This window comes from Amblyomma maculatum, chromosome 10 (assembly GCF_055883805.1).
Source record: "Amblyomma maculatum isolate TAMU_Amacu chromosome 10, ASM5588380v1, whole genome shotgun sequence".
In the NCBI taxonomy this organism is placed as follows: Eukaryota; Metazoa; Arthropoda; class Arachnida; order Ixodida; family Ixodidae; genus Amblyomma; species Amblyomma maculatum.
In genome coordinates, this window is record NC_139353.1 from 11,772,727 (window position 1) to 11,797,625 (window position 24,899).

Consider the following 24,899-nt stretch of genomic DNA (forward strand, 5'->3'; position numbering starts at 1 on the left):
GATACCGGTAAGCTGTCTAAGGAGACGAAAGATTTGATTAAGAAACGCCAGAGTATGAAAGCTTCCAATCCAACAGAGCAGATCCAATTGGCCGAGATATCAAAGCTCATAAATAAGCGCAAGGTGGCCGATATAAGGAAGTATAACATGGAGAAAATTGAGCATGCTGTAAAGAACGGGGGCGGCCTTAAAGCGGTAAAGAAATTGGGCATAGGCAAAAACCAGATGTATGCGATAAGGTACAAGGCGGGCAACGTCATCACGAATATGGACAAGATAGTAAAAGTAGCCGAGGAGTTCTATACAGATCTCTACAGTAGCCAAAGTAGTCAGGACCGTAATGAGATTGGCGGTAGGGAAAATCAGTCAGACGTTCCATCAGTGACGAAGGACGAGGTCAAGAAAGCACTAGAAACTATGAAAAGGGGGAAATCAGCTGGAGAGGATCAGATAACTACAGATTTGCTGAAGAACGGGGGGGGGGGGGGGGGGGGGGATATCGTGCTAGAAAAACTGGCCACACTGTATACGCAGTGCCTGGTGTCATCGACGGTACCGGAACCATGGAAGAAGGCAAACATTATCCTCATCAATAAGAAAAGGGACTCTAAGGACCTTAAAAATTACAGACCAATCAGCTTACTGTCTGTTACGTATAAGGTATTTACTAAGGTAATCGCTAATAGAATCAGGACAACCTTAGACTGCAATCAAGCAAAGGATTAAGCAGGGCTTCGGAAACGGTACTCTAATATCGATCATATCCATACCATCAATCAGGTGATAGAAAAATGCTCGGAATATAACCAGCCCTTATACATAGCATTCATTGATTACGAAAAAGCATTTGACTCAGTTGAAACCTCGGCGGTGATGCAGGCATTGCGAAATCAGGGGGCAGACGAGCCGTACGTGAAAGTGCTGGAAGATATATATAGTGGCTGTACAGCAACCATAGTTCTGCATAAAGAAAGTAACAAAATTCCGATAAAGAAAGGTGTTATCCAAGGAGACACAATCTCCCCAGTACTATTCACAGCTTGTTTAGAGGAAGTATTCATAGACTTGGAATGGGAGCAGTTAGGGATAAGGGTAGATGGAGAATACCTCAGTAATCTGCGATTTGCTGATGACATTGCCTTGCTAAGCAACTCGGGGGATGAACTGCAAATAATGATTGATGACCTAGACAAAAAAAGTAGAAAGGTAGGCTTGAAAATCAATATGCAGAAGACTAAGGTAATGTTCAACAGCCTCGGGAAGGAACAGCAGTTTACATTAGGTAGCGAAATACTGGAAGTAGTAGGCTAATATGTCTACTTGGGACAGGTGGTAACCGCAGATCCGGACCACGAAAAGGAAATAACAAGAAGAATAAGATTGGGATGGAGCGCATTTGGCAAGCACTCGCAGAATATGACTAGCAGCTTACCGGTATCGCTCAAAAGGAAAGTGTACAACAGTTGCATCTTGCCTGTACTCACCTATGGGGCTGAAACGTGGAGGCCAACCAAGAGAGTTCTACTTAAGTTGAGGACAACTCAGAGGGCTATGGAACGAAAAATGGTAGGGGTAACATTAAGAGATAGGAAGCGTGCACAGTGGGTCAGAGAAATAACTCAAGTTACCGACATTCTAGTGGAAATTAAGAAGAAGAAATGGACATGGGCAGGACATGTAGTGCGAAGAGAGGATAACCGATGGTCGCTGAGGGTAACAAATTGGATTCCAAGGGTAGGAAAGCAGCAAGGGGCGGCAGTAAGTTAGGTGGGCGGATGAGATTAAGAACTTCGCAGGGGTCAAGTGGATGCAACTAGCACAGAACCGGGTTAAATGGAGAAATATGGGAGAGGCCTTCGCCCTGCAGTGGGTATAGTCAGGCTGATGATGATGATGATGACAATGTCAAAGGGTGAGCGCGCCAATGAAAGTAGTCAGAAAGAAGGAATCCCAGAAAAACAATATGGCATAGACGAAATTCATGTGATATGAAGTAGAAATATAGTCTACCCCTAACATAAGGTGCTGTTTTGTTCTATTTCTAATGACGAACAAGGAAATCAGACTGGGTTTTTGTTTAGTTTAAAAACTGTAAGTGGAAAGCGGCAGCTGGAATCAACATGTTTCTATTCTACTCGGATGCCAATCTTCGAGTCAATGTTGGCACCACTATCAGTTTTTCCTTTTTTCTTCTTTCTCAGGCGAGAAACGAGCGCGAAGGTGCAGAAAGCAAAAGGTATGGTCAGGCAGTGATGCAGTAACATGAAATAATTGTTCGAGAGCAGATGCCATTAGCGAATGGCTTCATCGCGGGCATGATGAGGTAAGGCATGCAAATTGAGGTAGAAAATCTGTTGGTTTTTAAAAGCGAGAATTATTACTGAGATTTAGAATGGAGCATCTTGCCGCTTATAGTAAATAGGGGAATAGCGGAACGCGAGTACGCATGGCCATAATGAAAGCCACCGCCCTCGGCCGTTCTTCGCAGCTTTTTCCACGTGCGCATTATCATCCTGCAATTACCCTATCCTCCTAACCAATAGAGTCCCCCTATTCTTAAATTCCCTATACTCTAATAGTTGACTAAGGTCATCGCGCGAAAGAGGCAAAGGCGGAACAGTGCGACAGCCGAAGCAGTGACCAATTGGCTAACTCAGCCTGAACTCCAAGGTCAATGCGAGACGGCCACTATATACGCAGGGAAAAGGTAAAACTGGCATAGCTGCACCACTTGATCCCACAAAAATGGTTAAGCCGTGGGGAAACGAAGACTGGTGCAAGCCCCTTTTTCACTTGGCCTCAGTTTCTCCTTTGGGAACTAATTAACGTGGCAAAGCATCTAGCTTACGAAACAGAAGCAACTGATGTGACACTTCTAGTCGTTGCTCAGCTAACGCACTGTTCAGTCGATTTACATGCTGCATAATTGAAAAGACACTCAGATGTTTTTTTAGTCACATGAGGACGCTATGAAAAGAAAAAAATAACCTTGCGACCTCTTACATGATGAACATTTCTTTTTTTTTTTCAGAAAACATCGTAATTTTTTTCCTGTAATATCTGTCAAAAATGTGTAAAGAAAGAGCTACAAAGCGTACAATCATTACAAAGCCATCTTGTTTAAGGATATGCTCGGTGAAATAAATACAGCAGGATGGAAGTGAGACGACTTTGCACGAATGATGAGCGCCAAATTATTCTTTAATTAGAGGTCAGGCCACCGAAACAAAGCTTTCGATATTCGTTACATTTGTACTTATTCTCGAAACGCTGACATGCAGTGCGCTGATTCTGTGGTCTTGCCGCTGAGCGACAATTTTCTTGTCGGTGTCAATCATCAATCCTGGTTGCCAAATGGACAATTAAGTGAATTTAAGTTAGTCCAGCATAATCTTATACCTGGCTCTGTGGACTTAGTTGATAGCAAACAATACTCTTGCTTCGGAAATATTTTGAGTTATTGTTGGAATGTCTCTTCCCGCAACTTCGATACAGACGTTGGCTACGACATGGATGGATGGATGGAATATAGGAGCGTCCCCTTTGAAACGGGGTGGTAGCAGTAGCTATCATGCTCATTTTTCTCCCTATATCTTAATTATTGATTTAGAATGGTTAACTAAACCACCATTCTGTTTATTAAATTTTGTTCCTACATTAATAACATTATGTCACTTCTCTGCTTTTAAGCCACCAATCTTCCAGTCGTTTTTTGCTAGTTTCCACCGCCGGTTTATTCACCCGGCCACTGTTATCTCTAAAGCCCAGAGCTTCAGGAACAGTGATTACGCCTGCACCAACTTCCGGATAGATACCATTACATTCGAGTATAATATGGTCAATTGTTTCACTGGAGTTTCCACATACGGCACATGCGTCATCTCCATTGTTAAATTTCTTTTTGTAGCTGCGTGTTCTAAGGCACCCTGATCTAGCTTCAAAAAGTAGGGCACATTCTGGGTTTCGGTGCTGCCACCTAGCTCGTGCTGTAAATGCAGTCTAACTGCAGCGGAAAAAGTATCCCGTTAAAACATTTGGGGAAAAACTTTTTTTTTTCGGATTTATTCGATGGAAGAAAATGCTACCTGATGTCACCTCTGTGTAATTGTGTGAACAGCCAGTCATGGTGATACTTGTCCCAATTTCTCACTGTTTAAAAGTTTTTAACAACACCGCCCCACGTGTAAGAAGTCCCAGAATGTATTAAGTGTCATTTGATAAATCTAGAGATTTTTTTGATGTCTGGCAGCGCTCGTGCAGCAGATTAACTTCGACGGCCGCTTCTTTATTCACTGTGTCAAATGAGCATCAAAACGTTTTATAAAATCAAATTCAGACATGAGCGAAAAAAATCTGAATATTTGTTGATATTTCTTCTTGTTCGATGGGAGAACTTAGAAGGTATTTGTTTTAATATTAGGTCACTTCCTCACGTACACAGAATTGATCTCAGTGTGAAAACGATAATGTCATTAATCATCTTTGTGGTCTTGTGTGCATTTCGAAAACAATATATCGACTTCCGCAATTTTTGACTCCTCAGTTGCTGAAGAGCGTGTTTTGAACGATGTATCACAGTTCATTGTTCAATAACGGGATAGAGAGATACAAAAGACAAGACACTAAACTTAGGTTTCTTTCGATGGCCAATTTACTAATTTATGGTTACATTCCTTTCCGTATAAAAGAGATCACTACAAGAATATTACAGGAAATGACGGTGTGACTCACTAGAATGAACTTGACATGCAAGCATCACGAACATTTTCAACCAGTCGAGTATTCTATTATACCCTCCCCTCCCATCACGCCCCTACCCCGGACACCGAGGTACCAGTAAGCTTACTAAATCACTTCTCTTAGACGTCACCTATAAATCAAAACGCCAACTGGATGCGTTTTGTAGACTCAAGCGCGTAGGCATGAGATAAAAAGAAACAATTTATTAAAATGCCAGAATAACAATAAAAAGAATCGCTACCCGACAGCAAGTCATAACTCAAGCGCTGCAACAAATTGTCTAGAGGAGGCTTTTTTGCCCTAGGCGTCTTGAGCGTGAACTCTCTTGAGCTCGACGCTTTGATCATTGTTTTCATAAATATCTGCTTGTCCTTCTTTGCTGTACGTGCTCAATGATGACTCCTTTCTGGCCAAGTGGAATCCCGTCCTTTTACAGGGAATCAGGCCTCGAACTCAAGAATTTGCAAGGCATTTGTTGTTGCGATGATGGTCCATTTTTAGGCTTTCAAAACAAAAAAAGAGATTCACTAATTTTTGCTACATTCAAATAATGTTCCTTCCATCGAGCTCCCGCTTACTACTAGTTTGCCACCCCCCCTTACACTTGGATGCGTATGTAGAAAAATAATTGGCTTCACAGTTTATGTCTTACGAAAAATCTTTCGTAATTGACTCCACTTTCGAAGTATTCACAGCCTGAGTACTTTGCCAGTTTGACAGGCAGTTTCTCAGCTGCATGCTTAAGCTATTCACTTTCGAAACTAAAAAAACATGAGTGATTCGTGAACCCTAGATATTACCAAAATAACCATCTACTAATTAATCCAAAAAAGACCACATTTATGATTTTTCACTCACGCAATAAAGAGGCAGTTCCTGCTCTTCAGGTACATTTAGGCACGGACACAATTTACCCGTCAGAATCTACTACATTTCTTGGTGTTGTTCTAGATAATCAACTAAAGTTTCATCAGCATACCAAATGAATTTAATCTAAAGCAGCCTTCGGTATTCGCGTAATAATTAAAGCCCGACATTACTTTGACCTACCTACACTTCGCATGTTGTATTTCTCCTTCATACATAGCCACCTTTCGTATTGCATATCATCATGGGGTAACACATACAACACTCACCTTTCATGTATTCGCCACCTTCAAAATCAAGCACTCCGCATACTTACCTTCAGCCCTTACCGTGCATCCGTTTTCAATTGTTATCGCACACTTAACATACTCCAATTGTCGCTACAGCTTAATTTTAGGTTGGCATCAATCATCTTTCAAACGCGTAATAAACATGTCGTCCTTAGTGGTTTTGAGCAGTCAAGCTTTTTAACAAAAATAACACCAGATTTGCGGAACATCATAATCTACTATTACCGAAAATCAGGACCAATTATGGGAAACAAACTGCATACTTCTCAGGCATATCTGTTTGGAATTCACTGCCTCCTGAAATTAAAGCACAGCCTACTATTCATTCATTTCATCGTTCATTAAAGACCTATTTATTTTCTACCTTGTTTTGTTCCACCGACTAAAGATGTTTGTCTGAATGATAGTTTCCGTGTTTACATTTTATTTATTCTTGTACTAATAATGCGCTAATTTCTGCAATTCGTGCATTTTTTGTTTGAAGTTCCTGTTTATTTAGAATTTATTTGCACTGTTTCTCGTTAGTATTGTATTATAGTTTTTCTCTGCACGCCTGTATATTCTTTTCTTCACTGCCTAGTATGTTACCTGCTAATTTTATCTATTCTGTCATAGGAGGTTCCCAGGACAGTTTATACTTCGGGACCTCCTTCTGTAATACTGATTATGCATGCACATGTACCTCACAGTGAAAAGAAAGATGAAAGATGAAATGCACTTGAGCCACTGGTCTATCTTACAATTGCTATAGCTATGAAACTTCCATGCCCACATATTTTTTCATAGATCACGCTGGCTTGACATGGTCGAGTTAGTACACATGTTGTTACAGTCAGAAATACCTAACTGAAAGGAAATCAGGCGTACGCCTAAGTTGCCCTTATTTTTTCGAATCGTTGCTTACGTACCTCTCACCCCGTTTCCGTTGTATGATTTCTGTTTAATAATCCTTTAATGCGGTCATTAAATCACCTTTCGTGCCTAATGCTTCTCGACCTGTCAGTGGACTTCACCAGACATTGTTTAGATGCAATTCCCAATTCCATAACTTTCCTGTCTTTCGGGCAGATTCACTGTTTCAGAATACTGCGAAGCCTGCAAATGAGTCCTAAAAAGAGGGACCGAAATTCACAAAAAATTAAATTCCACCTTTAAATAAGTTGCATGTGCTTAGCAAGACAGCATTAATTGCTTGCGTTTGCTTACGCTCCTTGCGGATTCTCATTCTAGTACATTCAATATGCTACTCGCTCAATCACGAATTCCTAAGCTTGTTCGACTAATATCTCATGCATTCTCGTTAGCATACTGTTGTACCCCAATATACAAAATGCTACCCGCAATTTATATAAAGATTAACTATAAACTAGTCATATTAACGTGCCTGCATGGCCAATGAGGAGCGTGTCTGATATATAATGCAAGGCTCCTAGAAGGATTGACTATGATCTCCGCTGCCCATCTGAAAGCAGTGACCCGAGATGGCAGCTCCTGCCAGATCGTTCACGTGATGTGGTCGTGTGACGTCAGACAACCCTGCGACCACTCAGCGTCAGGCATAGCAGCCACCTACTTCCGCCTGTTAGGGCTATAACCGTGACTTCTCGCTCACAAAGGAGACTACGCATTTACGCTCTCGAAAGCGAGGCCTTTAACGCTCTCGAGTTAAAATGAATCAATAGATAATATTTTCTGCCAGCAGTGCTTGTGTAGCCGCATACAACTGCAACTCCTATAGTCTGGAAGAATAAGGGACATGTTTACATCTTGGTTGCTGCGCCGTGCTCATGTAACAAGCGACACACACGGTACGTAGGTATTCCACGTTAAGTTTACCATAACTCGGTCGTCTCTCTTCTTCCAATATTGGTTTGAGCAAATCCGGTCCAACGCGATTATTATGATCAGGCACCTTATATGCGGGGGAGCCCTAGACGGCTCCTGGGAATGGCAGAAAAATGTTTAAAGCCACGTAAATAAACTTTCAGGGCGAGCTATTTTGCGTAGCTATTTATGGAACGTGGTGAACGTTTCCAGAAATACACATTGCAGATTTGGCTAAATCAGTGCGATTTTAAGACTGTGCTCATATCTGCGCAAAAGTGAAAATGGGACCCGGAAAAAAATCTCCAAACAGTACAAAGAAGAGTACACGTATGGCATATAGGAAGAAACGTATTTCAATAGAGTTATTATCCAAACCATAATCTTGCTTTTTTTTCCCGAATATTTTGCTAAGCTATTACTACCTTTATTTTACTGCTTCATGTTCCCTCCCACTTGTATAGATACCAATGCTTAGCCACATGATTGGATTATGTGTTTGTCGAACCAAATGCGACTGCTACTTTTATAGCACTTTGAATTACACTTATATGGTGATACAAAGGAAGTATAAACTACAACAAAGCAATATATTTGAGTGCATTGCAGAAAGGTTTCTTCCTGTCAAAGCTTCCAGTAAATTAAAGTAGTTCGCTTAATATCAAGTAGTGCTCAAAATAAATACTCGATATTTGGGCCTTAACAAAAGTTTCGAATAGTCTGTCTCTGAAACATTTGAAGTTCTACCTTTCTTGGCATCCTACTAGACGAACATATAAAATTTAACATGCACAAGGAATAATTACGCAAAAAAAAAGGGTGCTTCTTCGAACACGTCATTACTTCCAGCCACATATCCTTTGGGCACTTTATTTCATTTGTTTACCATCACTTCACGCACTGCATATCATCCTGTCGAACTGCATATCTGACTCATATGTGAAGCATCCTTCATTTACAAAACATTGCAGTGCGGATACTTACCGTTTCCCCGTTCACTGCCTTAGCTGCCCCTAAATATCAAAATCTTAATATCCTTCGTTTATTGAGTCTGCTCCACCTAAGATTAGCCACACTTATATACAGTGCTCCTAAAGGGGACATTGTCATTACTGCCCTTCCATCGCTTTCCTCATAACCAGTAATCTGAGTAGATTTTTTTCAAAACAGCAATTTGATAATTTCTGAGTTAACACTAATCATGGCAAGCAAACACTTCTTTTTTTTTTTCAGCTATAACTCTATGGAACTGACTACCCTCATGTGTTAGAACAGTTCAATTGTGCAGGCTTTTCAATAATAACATCAAAACGTTTTTATTACAAAGTTATAACCACACTCTTAGGTTTTTCTTTTTTTATCGATGTATTCTTGCTCTCGTTGTTCATGCATTTTTACATAATTAAATGTTCAGTCTCTGCCATATTTGTGTATTTGTTTATTAAGAATTTTGTTATACGATGGCCTCCTGACAGCTTCGCTTTGGGACCTCCTTCTGTGCCAAATAAACCACACTGATTTGTGTAATACATTTGTGACAATAAAAGCCTGAAAACTGAAACCTGAGATACGCTACCTTAGGAGCAAGAGAAAACGAAAAATATACAAAGCTCCCCATCCTCTTTCGCTATCGCTTCTTCCGTGATACTCCTTGCTATCCTCTCCCTGTCCCTTTTCTTTCCGCCGGGCGCACTCAGAAGCGTGAAGTATTATACAGCGTTTGCGGTGACCGGCAGCAATATTTCCATTATTGTAATTTATTTTCATAAATAACCATTATAACCTTGCGATTAGAACTGATAAAAGTCATGAAAAGCACAATTTGGTCGCATTTGTCACAAACATAACTTCATTATATACATTATGAATGTATGAGAACCCTAAACCAGCCTGCGTAATACATGTTAGCCAATGTGTAGTAATGCCATCCAAAGCATTGGCTCTTTTTTTATCATTGCCTTTCTCTTTCTATTTTGGATCACAGTTACGCTCCTGTGGTCAACGATAGCAGCGAAGCGGCGTCAAAAATGAGGAAAAAAGAAAACAAAATAAAAAACAGGCCGGAACATGAAGAAACTTGGTAGTTGAGTAACAAATTCTCAATGTAAGAGCCACTTTCATCTTGAGGACACTAGTTCCGAAAGCTGCGTGCCTTTTGCTTTATTAGAAGAAACCGCATATTTTCCGACAAAAGAATGAATCGTGTTCCACCCTTAGCATTTTCTTTTTGTCAAAGTAGCCACTGATTTTGGGTGAGCGCAAGCTTGTGCGACAAGTTATAGTGTCTAAGTTTCATCCACAAGAGCTCCAAGAATCAATCTAGGCCGGAGAACTATCTCGAAAGACGAAACCGGTAATGCTGTTTACCCTTCCTATTTGCCACGCAAGCAGGCAGGGCTGCAGCAGCGAGCCTGGAGCCATCCTATAGACCATACAGAAACAATGGTGTCTGGGTGCTTTCTAATGTAGTTATCATCAGGATGTTTGCCGCGTCCATTACTGTCGAAGCAAAAGTGGAAGGCTCTGTCGCCAGTAGCAATCTGAGGGTGGAGTCGGTGCTTCCTTTTTGTTTTCTTGATGCCAGGCATCGCATTATTCCATAGTCTGGTTGTCTGTAGCACTCTAGGCTGTTACCTGTGGTGTTTGATATTTGGCGAGCTAAGATATGTACTGAGCTCGTGTCATCCTCAATGCAGAATGTCCTCCCCACTTCGTCATTGCAGCTCTCTTACGGCGTGGTTATTTTGTGGCTGGCGTATTACGAGTCTTCTTTTTCCTTGTCACTCGATTAATTTGGTAATTCTTGATGCTGATGATACGGAATACTTTCTCCGTGCTTGCAGTCAGGTTACCTTAGCTCTCGGACATGTAGGCAGCGGATGTGGTTCACACTATTATAATGAGTCAGTAGCACTCTCTCTCTCTCACACACACACACACACACACACACGCACACACACACACACACACACACACACACGCACGCACGCGTGCGCGCTCACACACACACACACACGCACGCACGCACACACACACACACACACACACACACACACACACACACACACACACACACACACACACACACACACACACACACACACACACACACACACACACACACACACACACACACACACACACACACACACACACACACACACACACACACACACACACACACACACACACACACACACACACACACACACACACACACACACACACACACACACACACACACACACACACACACACACACACACACACACACACACACACACACACACACACACACACACACACACACACACACACACACACACACACACACACACACACACACACACACACACACACACACACACACACACACACACACACACACACACACACACACACACACACACACACACACACACACACACACACACACACACACACACACACACACACACACACACACACACACACACACACACACACACACACACACACACACACACACACACACACACACACACACACACACACACACACACACACACACACACACACACACACACACACACACACACACACACACACACACACACACACACACACACACACACACACACACACACACACATGTCCGTAAAGGCCATTTGGAGCACTTTTTTCGGTTTGGAAATTATCAAGCGCTGGTAGCCTCCTTAGTGCGGCGTTCCTCAGGCATTCTCTGTCCGGTCTCATCCCAACCCCCCCCCCCCCCCCCCCCCCTCCAGAAAAATACATTTCTGAAATATATATGCATCTTGATGGAAATATTGATACTCTTCTCGGGAAGTCTTCCAAGCTGTTTTGATTTCTATGAATGTTGTTTTACGTTTTTGCTCCGATGTTTTCTTATGCCCGGTATGCTGGGACCTGGATATGCTGGGAATGCGTTATGCTGGGGTATGCTAGAAATGTGTTGTAGCCCACCGTTGCAATCTACCACATTATGTGAAAGATCCTCCAGCTAATATAAACACGAAGCTCCACTTTCACCTAGACGAAGGAACGTGTCCGCAAGGCCTAGGAAGTAGCATGCCAGGTACTAGACATCTAAGGGTACCCGCTGGTCCAATGCCCAAATCAAAAGTGCTCCCCAAGTTGAGAGCTTCTGTCGATTCGGCCATGTCTTGTGGCCTGGTGACGTCACAGAACCGATCAGTGACCGGCCTTGTCACCTGTCAACTATCACCTGCCACAGCCATGCATGAGAGAATCGAGGATTGGACAGGTGAAAAAAGAAAAAGAGAAACAAGCAAATATCTGTGAAATGTGGGAGTGAGGTTCGTGCTCATGCACAAGATAAAAGTCGAACAAAACCTCTGCGTCTCCAGTCAATTGATTGGAATTAGTACGCTCTTAGCGATGTGATTTCATTTGTTTATTCTTGATTTTCAAATTTTCTAATGACTGAGTTAACCTCGGACCCGTTTTTTTATTTTTCTATTTCGCCAGCTTGCGATATTTAAGTGATGCGGGAAGCGCATCTTTTATTATGCAAAAATGAGATTGATGCTTTAAGCCTCCGAACTAATCCAACTGTCATTGGTTGTTGCAAGATTGCATCGGTATAGTACCTTACACAAGGAATAAATGTGTTAGTAAAGGCTTTCAGTATATCGGAAATACTGCTTTGCTGGACGCCGGCAACGCGCCTTTCACTGCACGTGTGCAAAAGGCGTCCCTCATAAACCTGTTCTCGTTGCGTCCATGCTAGAGCGTCCCTACTGAGCTAAAATTATCTAATGATACTGAAGTTAATTTGGCGCAAGTAATTGGCTAACTGGTCCTGGAAACGGGAGGATACATACTTCCAACTTTTAGGCTCACAAACAATTCGTAAAGTCTCACGCTATGAAGTAGCACACTGGCTACGAGGGAGACCGGTAGTGTACTGTTCCAGATTAATTTATACCATATGGTGTTCTTTTTGGTATGCGGTCACATCGCGCAGCGCAAGGGTGTTTCTACAGCTTGCTCCATCGAAATGCAACTCTCGAAGCCGGAGTTTAGTCCCATCAACATTAGTAGCTGAACAGCGAAAAAGCATGGGATACCGAGGCGGGCCTTTAGGCTAAGACAAGTGGAAGCCTGAGCTTTGTGTAAGACCACTCGCAGTACGTTGACAAAAATCAAACAATTCGGCGATTGCGGGTTTCCCGCTCTTAGTCCCCAATGTTAATTAAGGTATGAGAGATAACTTGCGCTCATAGAATGTACCGCAGCCCTCACTTCCCAAGCACTATATGTTGAGATCATTAGCGAAGCGAGCTTGCCGGTAGCATCTATTTAGGGTTCGCAGATCAGCGCTGGCATTCCTCCCGTAGGCTACTGATGAACGTTGAAGGCTTTATGCCACGATAAGCCGCTTCTGGACTACGTACAGCGGTCGGACTTCGATGTTCTGATTTCGACAACCAGCGTCTTGAGAGATCAGGAGGGAGTATGAGGGGAAGCGGAGATCACACGAAGGATTGCAAGAAGAAACGGGAACTCATTAGCGTAGCTTTGTGGGTTTCTTGCTTTGCAAGTTATAAAAAAGCGGGCTAGCTGGTGTCTCGAACTTGAATGAATATTTTAACCTCATGATCCTTGCTCTTCTTGCTCATGCTTCTCCGTTCATTTTAGGGGTTAAGATATTTATTCCAGCTCAGTGCTTAAATAATTACCTCGTTTGCGACTTGCTTGTGAAAACGTAGTGAAGACGTTATATGTATATATACGACGAAGGCCTTGACGAAGGCCGTGCCTCAGCCGAAATGTCGTAAATAAACCATTGTTTTCGTTTGTGCACCCCACCACATCTTATATATATATATATATATATATATATATATATAAAAGAAAAAAGTGCTACATCTTGACGACCTACGAAAATAGATGGCGGCGCTGGGGAACGATCCAGACCTCTCTTGCTTGTGATTCGAACCTACCGTCCTACAAAATATGCCGCCTTGGCATCCACTGCGATATACGCGTCGGCTGCTATTCCACGAATCTATGCAATTTTTATACCACTAGCTTGCGCACTTTGCCCTTTGATGCAGTAAATACCTGCACCACGAACGAATAGATGTTTCTTGATGACATATCTGGTCTTCATTTGTTCATACGTTGCCCCTCGCCAATCGCAGGCGGAGCCGGGTCTGGTGGAGGCCGCGGCCAGCCGGCTGCACGACGCCTCCCTGTCCCAGCTGCTGAGCTGGGCCGCCTCGGCGGTAGTCACCATCCTGGCCATGGTGTGCCTTGTGTGCAAGGTGTACAGCCGACTTACACTGGGCATCTGCACCTCTAACAAGGACATGACTGGACGCACCGTGCTCATCACAGGAGCCAATGCGGGTACGTCACAAGAGGGAGGTGATGGAGGGGGGGGGGCTTACTTCTTGAAAGTTAGCATGATCATACGGGAGCCCTGATAATGGGCTGCAGTTTATAGACAAAAACAAAAGACGTTGAATTTGGCATGATATCCGATGGGCGATGCATAACAAGGCGAGGGGAGTACACTAACGATATTGTCAGAAATCGGGCGAATAATTGACTAGATAAGCATTGATGCCTGGTAAATAAAAAGAACATTCATCGAACCACAAATAAATGAGACTACTGAAGTAAATGTATGAAATAGCATCTAGTTTGGAAAACCTGTCAGGAACCTTACATATATGGCTGATATCGTTTGCTGTCGCAGTGGTCGATGCTTCGTTTATAAGGAAGGATGAGGAAGATGAGGAGGAGGAAGGGCAGGGAAGTTAACCGGTAAAAGAAACCGGTTAGCTGCCCGCACTGGGGGAAGGTGGGGAGTGGATATAAAAGTGGTTGAAAAGACAGTGATGGTTGAAATCAGCATAGCAACATCAAATACTTACATTGGTTCAATAGTCAAACAGTCATGCGGTGCCTTTGAAAAATATGTGCATTATCACATTGCATTTCGTTTTTAGGAGCATTTTTGTTTTTATCTGAAATACACAAAAAGAAGCAATCCCAGGCACTAAGAGAAGAAAATTATGAGTTCAGAATGGGCGCAATAGGATAGTTGTTGCATATTTCATCTCCTCGACGTGCCTCCTTTTTGTCTTTAACTTGACAAAAAAGAGCAACTGTTAAATAAGATGAACAGCGCGTGCTAGGTTTTGAAAATTAAGTTTCCAGCCCACGAAAGCATCCCATCGTGTACTATCGTAGGTGAATTTGTATGTGGTGACGTACATGCCCGGTAACAAATTTGCGGCTCAATTTTTTTAGCTTAATTAAAATGTTATTACCGATACGGCAGAAGAATGGCAATGTTAATTATCATCCACCGGTAGCATACAACAACCACGGCCCCCTGGCCATTACATCTGTGCAGTTCACTTGGATTAGAAGCAGATGTACTAATGCACAATAAATAATTAAATACTTCATCATTATGCTTCTAAATATTTGTGATTTTTGTACGGTTTAACGCCGAAAGTGACAGTATGAACAAGGTAGTAGTGGAGGACATAGAAACTTCGACCACCTGGAGTCCTTAACATGCACTGATATAACACAGTACATCGACGCCTTGCTTTTTCCCTCCATCTTGATGCGGCTGGTATTCAAGCTGCGTCATCGGGTTCAGCAATCGAGCTCCCAAACCACAGGGCCATGACGGCTGGTGTGTATTGAAAATTGTAGCTTTACGCACCCCTGCGTATGTGCTACGTGGAATCCTGCAGGTAGAACGAGAAGTAGATGGCCTACACAGTACGAAAGAGCACTGAACAAGAATTGAGGGGGGAAAGCCTCAGTTCGCAGGTCGAGCCAACGTTTCGACAAGTGGACTTGTCTTCTTTAGGAAAAGCGATCCTCACTGGCAAAGATTTAAATACGCTTTTGCTTTCCAAGAAGAAAAGCTGGGGAGGGGGAGAATGGGTGAGAAGAATTTAGGTAAAAGAGTGCAAAAATATAAAAAAATATAAAAACCGTTTCTTCAGCATGTATTTCTCAGCCTGCAATCAGTGTTCCTGTGGCCTGAAAAAGAAATAAAAGTGGCAGTACCAGGAAAAACTACAACAGGACTTTTTGTCGGGTTAGTTGGTACATGATCTTGATTTTTATAGCGCTGAAGAAACACCACAGGAAGAAAGACACAACAGGACAGAAGCGCACAGAACGCACGAACTGCGCTTCTATCCTGTTGTGTCTTTCTTCCTGTGGTGTTCCTTCAGCGCTATAAGAATTAAGAAAAACTGTAATGCCGGGTGGATGATTAGTCACCACCTAAAGCAGATTCCATGCAGACACACCTCATTTAAAAAGGCACAGGCATTTCAAAGGGCCCTGATAAGAAACATATTTGCAGGGAAACTATTCTAAAATCTTTCAGCAAGGGGGGGGGGGGGGGGGGGGGGGTGGAGAAGACAAAGTAACAGAATAATAGCAGTAGCGTGAACCACCCCTGGCACGGCACAAAAAAAATAAATAAATAAAAGTGAAGGTTCAAGGCCACCTCAAGTAGGAAGTGATAAGGATAAAAGGGAGGGGTTTAGATAAACACCTGTTGCTTATGCTATTGTGGAGTGAGGATGGAGTGTACAGGTGCTGTGAATAAACTGTACAATTAACGTTTTATTGTTGTTGATTATTCTTTTCCTGAATAGTTATGATGCAGAGGGAATATATTTAAGGGATTCCAAGGTTCCTTTAGAGATATTTGTTCCTGCTGGTTCGTGCGTTCTAAATTTATGGATCAGATATGCCTCTCTATATTTTCTGTCCCTTGCAGATTTAAAGCCTGACTAGAGAATATATAATTTAATTTCTTCGAACTTATGGTCTTTCTGATTTAAATGCTGTGAAACTGCTTTCGGGAAAATTTCTTTCGCCTGTGTCTGCCCGATGGCCATTAAGCCTTAAGTTCATTGGTTGCCCGGTCTAGAAGGAGCATCCTAGAAGGTAGACAACGTTTGAAGATGTACAAGTAAAGCCTGATTTTGTGTGAAAAGTTAAATCGCTTGTTTTAATTTTAACCGCGGTGTCTTTTTGTATATGCTTGCGAGTCCTACATCAAGGTCGAGAGAAAGGATGTGGTTGTGTTGGATGCTTGCTGTCGAGAATAGAATGTACTAGAATATTTGTGAGGTTCGTGTTACGTTTGTATGTTACCCTTGGTGCCTCCGGGAATATTTTCTTGAGGCGTTCGTTACACGTTAGCATGAAGTGGTATTTCCGCAGAATATTGTTTATGTTTGGAAGGGCATTGGAGTATTTAGTTACAAAAGAAGGCTGGCGTTCCGTGTTGGTGCTTGGTCGTTTTGTGAGCACATTGTTGCGGTTTAAAGTGCTTGCTTCTCGAGGGCCATATTAGGGAACTTAAATACATAGTTCCTCTGAGTTAGTGTTGCTTTTAATGAATGTCGCTCGTTTAAATAGCCATTATTATCGCTACATATTCTTTTAATCCGTGTCACCTGTCCTACAAATATTCCTGGCTTACAATGTCTAGGATGATAACTCGTAAAATCTAGGTATTGTTGCTTATCCGTTGGCTTTCTGTACAAGGAAGTTTTCCATTTTCCCCAGACACCGTGGTGTTGAGAAAGTATACTTTTGACTGTGACGACCGGCAAGTGAATTTAATGCTAGTGCGATAATTATTACGATGCGAGACGAACGACTGGAGCGATTCTGATCCATGCTATCATATCATGAAAATATCATCAATATAGCGAAGGTATACATGTTTTTTTTTTCCGGAAACAAACTTAGTATATAATTGTAGAACTCCCATGAATATGTTCGCGTTCCAATGCTGGTTCCAAATATCTGCAAATAATATGATGAAGCGAACTCGAAATATTATAAAGTTAGGGCTAAGTTAAGGAGCGATAGATAAACTTCAGAGGCATGCGGATGGGGGATGTTGATTAATACTTGAGAGAGGGCGTCGATACCTTCATCGATAGGAATATTAGTGTAGAGTGCCACGACGTCAAGTGTGACAAGTATACAGTCACCTGCAGATTGGTCGGGTTATTGATACGCTCAATTATTCGGAGAAAGTGAGGTGTGTCCTGCACTAACGAAGGAGGCTGGGTCGGTAGGTCTGCTAGGTGGTGTTTTGTGAATACTGAGAGGTTTTCTGTGGGCGCATTGTTGTTAGAAACAGTTGGTCTTCCTGGTATGTCTGTGTTAAACAATGCTTCTGCGGAAACCGTGTGAATCTTGGGCAGTAGGTAAAAGCGACCTGCTTGTTTGGTTGATGGTTTAATAAATTTATAGTCAATAGCAGTAATTAGGTCCCTGGCGAATAGATCTCCTATTTTGTTCAGGATGATTTCACTGAACTGTTCTGTCGGATCGGTATTCAACTTTTCATAGCGGCAAGTGTTGTTAAGCTGTCTACATGCCTCTTTTTTGTAATTTTCAACTGGGAGAATCACTATATGCTGCCATCTTTGTTTGCAGGCTTGATGACTTAGTCAGTTCTAGAAGCTAGGTTTTCAACAGTTGCTATTTCAGTTATAGATATGGTTTGGGGCTTTCGAGCTAGCTTTCTTGTTTATTTTCCAATAATTTCTTTTCAGACGGATTTAATATATAGGCCCAGTTCGGTTACATAGTCAGGTTGGCAACTTGTATAAAAGTTGGATTTGTCAGAGTCAAGTCGAAATTGCTTCCATTACCTAGGAGATATTGTAAAAACAATACCAGCTATTGAAGCATCCAGCGTTATTGCTTTGAATAAAATGATTTAATAAATACGTGGTCCATAAGAACGGGCAAGCTGCACAATTTCTCTGTCGCTATCCTCCCACTAAGAAAAGCGGCGTAAGAAAAATAAATCCACCGTACTTTCTGCCCAAACGTTTAATCGAGTTTCCTTTTTCATCGGGCAATTTTTTTATGCCTGTTTCTACTCTCCCGTTACTTGTTTCAAATATCTGACATTTTTCACAGATAAATTTACTGTTTATTGTTAAAAGAAGAGAACGCCCTTACATGCAATGCAGCTTCTCCGAAAGTCTGCTGCCAAACAGGGCACGCTGCGCCGGCAGATAAGTAGTTGTCAGAAACGAAATGACGTGAACTTTTCGGTTGAACTTTCTACGCTAGCGCCACTTCAACTTTACTGTTCATTTCTGCCTGCGGCCAACAGACCTGGCAGAGCTGCCGCCACCGTCTCTGCTCGGTGAGGCGGCGAATCTCGAGAGCAAAGTGTTCTGAGTGCCTCAATAAGCAGCCTTTTCGAGGAAATGACAGCGCATTAGGCAAGCTGTGGACATTTATTTTTCTTGATGCACAACCTGGTAAAAATATAAAAGGAAGCGTGATGAAATCAACGATCACAGTTAAACTATCGGGTCACGCCACGCGTCAGAATGAAAAGAGGAAAAAGGATAGTTTTTGAGGGAACTTACGCGTTTCACTAGGACTTAGACGACGTAGGGAAGGCAAGCGTGCAATGACAAATATGGCTTATTCAGAAAGGAGAGGAGTACATTATTACAGTCCATAAACTTGTGTAGTTCAGAACATTCAAGCGAAGTCATTATCGCCAAATGCGTCCCATCAGTGCGCTACCTTGGTGCTTCGTAGATGCCTTAATGCTTGCCTGTATTAAACATTCAGGAATGAAGAAAAAAAGAGGTAAGGCCTACGCACGGAAGAAAGCAATGGCTGCCGCTTGATAAATACGCAGAATAAAATCCGCTTTTTGCGCGATTTGCCTGTGCGTGCGGAAAACGTACCCTAGCTTTATGTATACGGTGGAACCAATCAGTACAGCGTTTCTTCGTGCCGCTTCCATGGGAAGCGAACGAAAAATGGCCAAAACGGCATCTCCAGCTACCACGTCTTTGAATGAAGTTAACAGGGACCAGCTAGCATATGAGCGCCAATGAATGCTTCACAGAGAACTGAGCGACAGGTAAGGCACTCGCGCTTCCGTTGCTTGGCAAAGCAATGCCAAGTAAATGACAGCGGTATTACAGCAGACGTGTCGCTATTCGTTCCAACCCTATTTTCTTTTTACTTGTCTTTCATATCACGTACTTGTACAAAACGTGCACCCGTTAGTCATTTGTCCTGCATTCGTCTTCCATTTTACTATTTTTTCAGACCAGTAGTTTGTGCGATGCTCTCTGCATGAGTGTCGTCTGCTATAGAGCTTATTCACGTGACGTCACTGCAGCCTTACTGGCAACCATGGCGAGCACTACGCAACATGAGAAAGGGAGAAAGAAAAAGAGAGAGAGAGAGAGAGGGCCTACGGCAAATCATGACACGGCGTCGGTGAAATCCGAGCTCTGGTTGGACGGCGTTCCAAAAGGCCTCAATTGTCCGACAAATGAGCGTTGCGCAGCAGGGACGAGGCCATTCTTTCGTTTGCTTTTAGTTTTTAACCGCCCAAAGTTATGGCGTCTCCGCAATACAGGGTTGCCACAACTGCCGCCTGCTAAACCTGATAGTGAATAGGGTCTATAGCACGGCTTGTTTGGTTAAGTGAACAGTTAACATTTTATAAGTGTGATGCAGCACCAGAGTAATGACATTCTGCAAATTTAACACACATGACACAGTGATTATTATTGTCCAATGTCTTCGTTCAATCTAGAGTAGAGAAAAAAAACCTATGAGTCGCGTCAGAAGAACGTTTCATGTGTCCAGTTAGTGAAAGAAGAGTCAAGTCCATGCACTTTTTAGGTCGCTGAGCTCAACACTGCCAGCTATTTCTTCTTAATTCAAATCAAGTCTATGTTCTTTCTTGCGTTAACATTTGTTCTTTCGTTACAAAAAGTGAATTTATTATTTAAAACGTAAGATTTCAAAATAATTTTTTTTTGCTCTGCATTCGATATCATGATCTTAAGGCCAAAAATGATTTCGTGATTACCCTTAAGGGCAAGCTGGCAATGCAGCGCGTAGGCGCAAGAAACTGCGAATAATAAAAAAAAAAGAAATGCGGTGACATCAGTTGGCCTTGGTGACCCTGGCCCAGGACATTCTTAACGCTTAATGCAATGCGTTAAATAAAGTTGTTTCCTCCTCCTCCTCCTCCCCGCAGTTTGTTTTTAAAAAATGGCCTCTGACAACGGCATCAGAATCCCATTTTCTAGCCTTCCTTTTATGCCAACAAAACGTTTGCTTACAGCAAAGTAGTATGTTTGTTCCTTGAATGCTGCGATCAATTGACACGGGCCCGCTTCAGTTTGTCTCAGTTCAGTTTGCCCGCTTATGTTGCTTCAAGAGCAGGAGTATAGAGTGCTTATGTGTTTTATCACTGGGCACAGGCATTGGTAAGGAAACAGCCAAGGAGCTGGCGAGGCGCAACGCCCGGGTCATCCTGGCCTGCCGCAACTCGGAAAGAGCGGCCGCTGCCGCCAAGGAGATCTTGGAGGAGACCGGTCGGCAGGTGGTGGTGCGTAAGCTGGATCTGTGCTCCTTCAAGTCGATACGGGAGTTCGCCGACGACATCATCAGGAACGAGGAGCGCCTCGACGTCCTCATCAACAACGCCGGGATCGTCCGTGAGCGCATTCAGTCCTTTCGCCAGAAGGGGGTTGGAAGGCGGGAGGGGGGGGGGGGGAGGGGGGTGTCGAAAGAGAAATACGAACGATAACATAAAGTGAAAGGAAGTCTTCCGTTGGTTATGCTGCGCGCGAAGACAAAGAAGTGAAAAAAAAAAAGAAAAGTAGGGAAGAAACCTGCTTAATAATGTCAAGTTTGAAAGCAATAGCGGTATCGAGAAGTCCTGCTTATATATTGCCTGTCATCAAAGAGCTCCCGAATGCTTTTTATTCTCGTAGGACAGTCGGTAGTAGTGTATTCCGCTCAAAGAACTTTCATTGATTTGCTAAGAGTTCAGAAAGCTTGCTCTCATCTTAATAGTCAATGAATGGAGATGACGGAGGGTAAATAAGTTACAGTATTACTCTATTACATCAATCATGTCTCTCGTTTCCAAAAAAAAAAAAAAAAAAGATACTTATGGAAGGTTTTTGATCAAAAGACGCAATCCGCTTATATATGATTAGCAGAAGCTTAGCAACACACGTTTTCATATTAGACATTCTCTCCCCCCTTATTTCTGCTGGTACTATTGCTTGTGACCTTACTGACCACTGTGCCATTTTCGTGTCCGTGCCACATGGCTGCCCACGAAGTTACGCACAACCAGATAGTTTTGCCTATCAATGTATAACCGATGTGATACTTGCCCGATTTCGCGAGTTTATACGCGTTGCAGAATGGAACTGTGTTCTTGCCTGTTCTTCTGTTGATGAATCTTGTGAGCTCTTTTTAAGTACTTTGAAAGACGTTTACAATAAGTGTTTTCCATGGAAAACAAAGAAATCAAACACAAAACTCCGTAAGCCTTGGGTGACTCCGATACACGTCAGAATGATGAATCATCAGTCTGGGCTCTTCAAATGATTTATGTCCACTCGGAACCCTGAACACCTAACAGCTTTCAAAAAATCCCACAAGTTAACTAACGAACTGTGCAGATCTTAATCTGCCTACCAATCGCGTACCCTCACTAGCAGGAAAGGTGCAAAAGCATTTTGGAAACTTTTAAATGAATCGTTTCTAAACAAGAAAAAAATACGCACTTGAGCATGATCGATGACTTGAATTATTCCCGCTCTTTGCTGGAAACAAAGTCTAATGACTTCTTTACAAGCTTTAGACCGAGTGGTTCCGCAATCGAAGCTCTTCGGTTTCTCCCAAATACAGGCTTAAAGAATTTTGCTTTTTGTTTAACGACCAGTGAGGAACCTTTTAGCGTTAAAATGAACCTAAAATCTACAATTTGCACCGATTTTGATGGTTTCCAAATTAAACCAGTTAAATTTCTTGCGGATCTCTAAGCACCATGCTTAAGCTACATCTTTAACTTGTCGTTCACATCAGGAATATTTTCTGCACGAATGAAAAATGCAAAAGTAACTGTTATTTTCAAAGGCGCTTGAAAAAGTAATGCTCTAAAGTTCGAAGGGTTCTTTTCTAAACATGCCTAAATAAACGCCAGTCAGTTTGGATTTCGAAAGGGCAAGTCCACGGAATCTACTTTACGCTTGCAAAAGAAAAATATTTGAAATAATATCGAAGCTAAAAGTTTGACTTTTGGTATTTTCATCGACTTTACAACTTCTTAATCATGAAATACTACTCAGTAAACTTGAAAGCTATGGTGTCCGTGGTCTTTCCCTCCAACTCTTTCGTTCTTATTTAAACATGCGACAGCAGGTTGTTTCGGTCGATAATCACAAGCCTAGCTCCCTTTTCATTGAATGTGGTGTCTCGCAAGGTAGCCTTTTCGGCCCGTTCCTCTTTATTGTATATGCTAACGACCTTGCGAGCATAGCCTATAACACAACTTTTATTCTGTACGCCGAAGAAAAAAGTTTTTTCTTAGGGGCTCTTCTGCCGACGAACTAATTAATAGTGCAAATCTGGTCCTCTCCACAAATGGTCCACAGCTCATGGTTTGGTAGTTGACTCTATCAAGATCAAAGCGGTCTTTTTTCGACCCCTTAGCCTGGATATTACTGTACAATATACTTTGCATCTAGAAAATACCATTACTGAAATTGTGGACAAGTTAAAATCGCTCGGTGTGGTATTCGACTCTCGCGTGAGGTGGTCTGACCATATAATGTATATTGAAAGCAAGCTTATTAGATCTGTCGGCTTCCTCTCGAGACTTGGAACGAATTTTCCCCAAAGCATAAGCTCCTTATTTACCACGCTATAATTAAATCTCACAAACTACTGTCACCTCGTTTGGGGTACAACATCCCAAACAAACCTGAACACCATACTTGGTCTCCAAAAGAAGGCAATTAGACTGATCGCTGGTCCATGTTACATTGCCCACACGGAAATATTATTTCCGCAATAAAGGATTCATCGTGTGCATACCATGTTTGAGTATCGTTTACTTCACTGCCTTAAATTGTCACTCAATGCTTAACCGACTTCTCGAAGAATATTGCTGGACTCAAGCCTTACGAAAACCCTTTCCCCCTAGAAGTAAACATATATGGGACGTTGCTCGAACGAGGACATTTACTGTAACCAGAGCCTTCGTTTTACTTTACCATGCATAATAAATCATTATAGCATACATAACGCGAACAACCTTAAAGCCTCAATTAAGGACTTCAAGCTGTACTTCATCAATTCCATACTGTCTTTCTGTACCTTCCGTTCCTTGCCTTGAATATCACCGTAAGAATACTCACTTTATTTTCATTACGTTTTATCATGTTGAGTGCATACTGTTAGATGATTGCTGGCCGTTAATTTACTGAGCTAGTTTTTAATTTGCCGTTTTTTTTGTATATCTGTGCTTGTATTGTATATTTCCACTAGAATGTCAGTGACCTGAGATATTTCTCTGACCCACTCTGCACGCTTCGTATCTCCTAATGTTACCCCTACCATTTTTCCTCCATATCCCTCTGTGTTGTCCACAGCTTAAGTAGAACTCTCTTGGTTAGCCTCCACGTTTCAGCCCCATAGGTGAGTGCAAGTAATATGCAACTGTTGTATACTTTCTTCTGACACAGAATAAGTTTTCAGCTCTAACTGAGGATGGCGACGTTACCCTAGAGGCAAGGAACAATAATTTCAGAGATATCATTACTGAGTGCGCGGTAGAAGGAGGCGGTAGGATAGTTAGAGAGGATACCGGCAAACTGTCTAAAGAGACGAAAGATTTGATTAAGAAACGCCAGAGAAATGAAAGCTTCCAATCCAACAGACCAGATCGAATTGGCCGAGATATCAAAGCTAATCAATAAGCGCAAGGTGGCCGATATAAGGAAGTATAACATGGAGAAAATTGAGCATGCTGTAAAGAACGGGGGAAGCCTTAAAGCGGTAAAGAAGAAATTGGGCATAGGGAAAAACCAGATGTATGCAATAAGGGACAAGGCGGGCAACGTCATCACTAATATGGAAAAGATAGTCAAAGTAGCCGAGGAGTTCTATACAGATCTCTACAGTAGCCAAAGTAGTCAGGACCGTAATGAGATTGGCGGTAGGGAAAAACAGTCAGACGTTCCACCAGTGACGAAGGACGAGGTCAAGAAAGCACTAGAAACTATGAAAAGGGGGAAATCAGCTGGGGAGGATCAGATAACTACAGATTTGCTGAAG

General features: G+C 42.3%; 1 protein-coding gene across 1 annotated transcript in view; it reads left to right on the forward strand.

Annotated features, from left to right (window-relative positions):
• Positions 1-24,899, forward strand: part of LOC146175602 (retinol dehydrogenase 11-like) — an 88,360-nt gene that overhangs the window by 33,016 nt on the left and 30,445 nt on the right. Inside the window, exons 3-4 of the mRNA XM_084581996.1 lie at positions 13,892-14,099; positions 21,023-21,259. Of these exons, the coding sequence (XP_084438122.1) occupies positions 13,892-14,099; positions 21,023-21,259 (445 nt within the window). The remainder of the gene's footprint in view (positions 1-13,891; positions 14,100-21,022; positions 21,260-24,899) is intronic.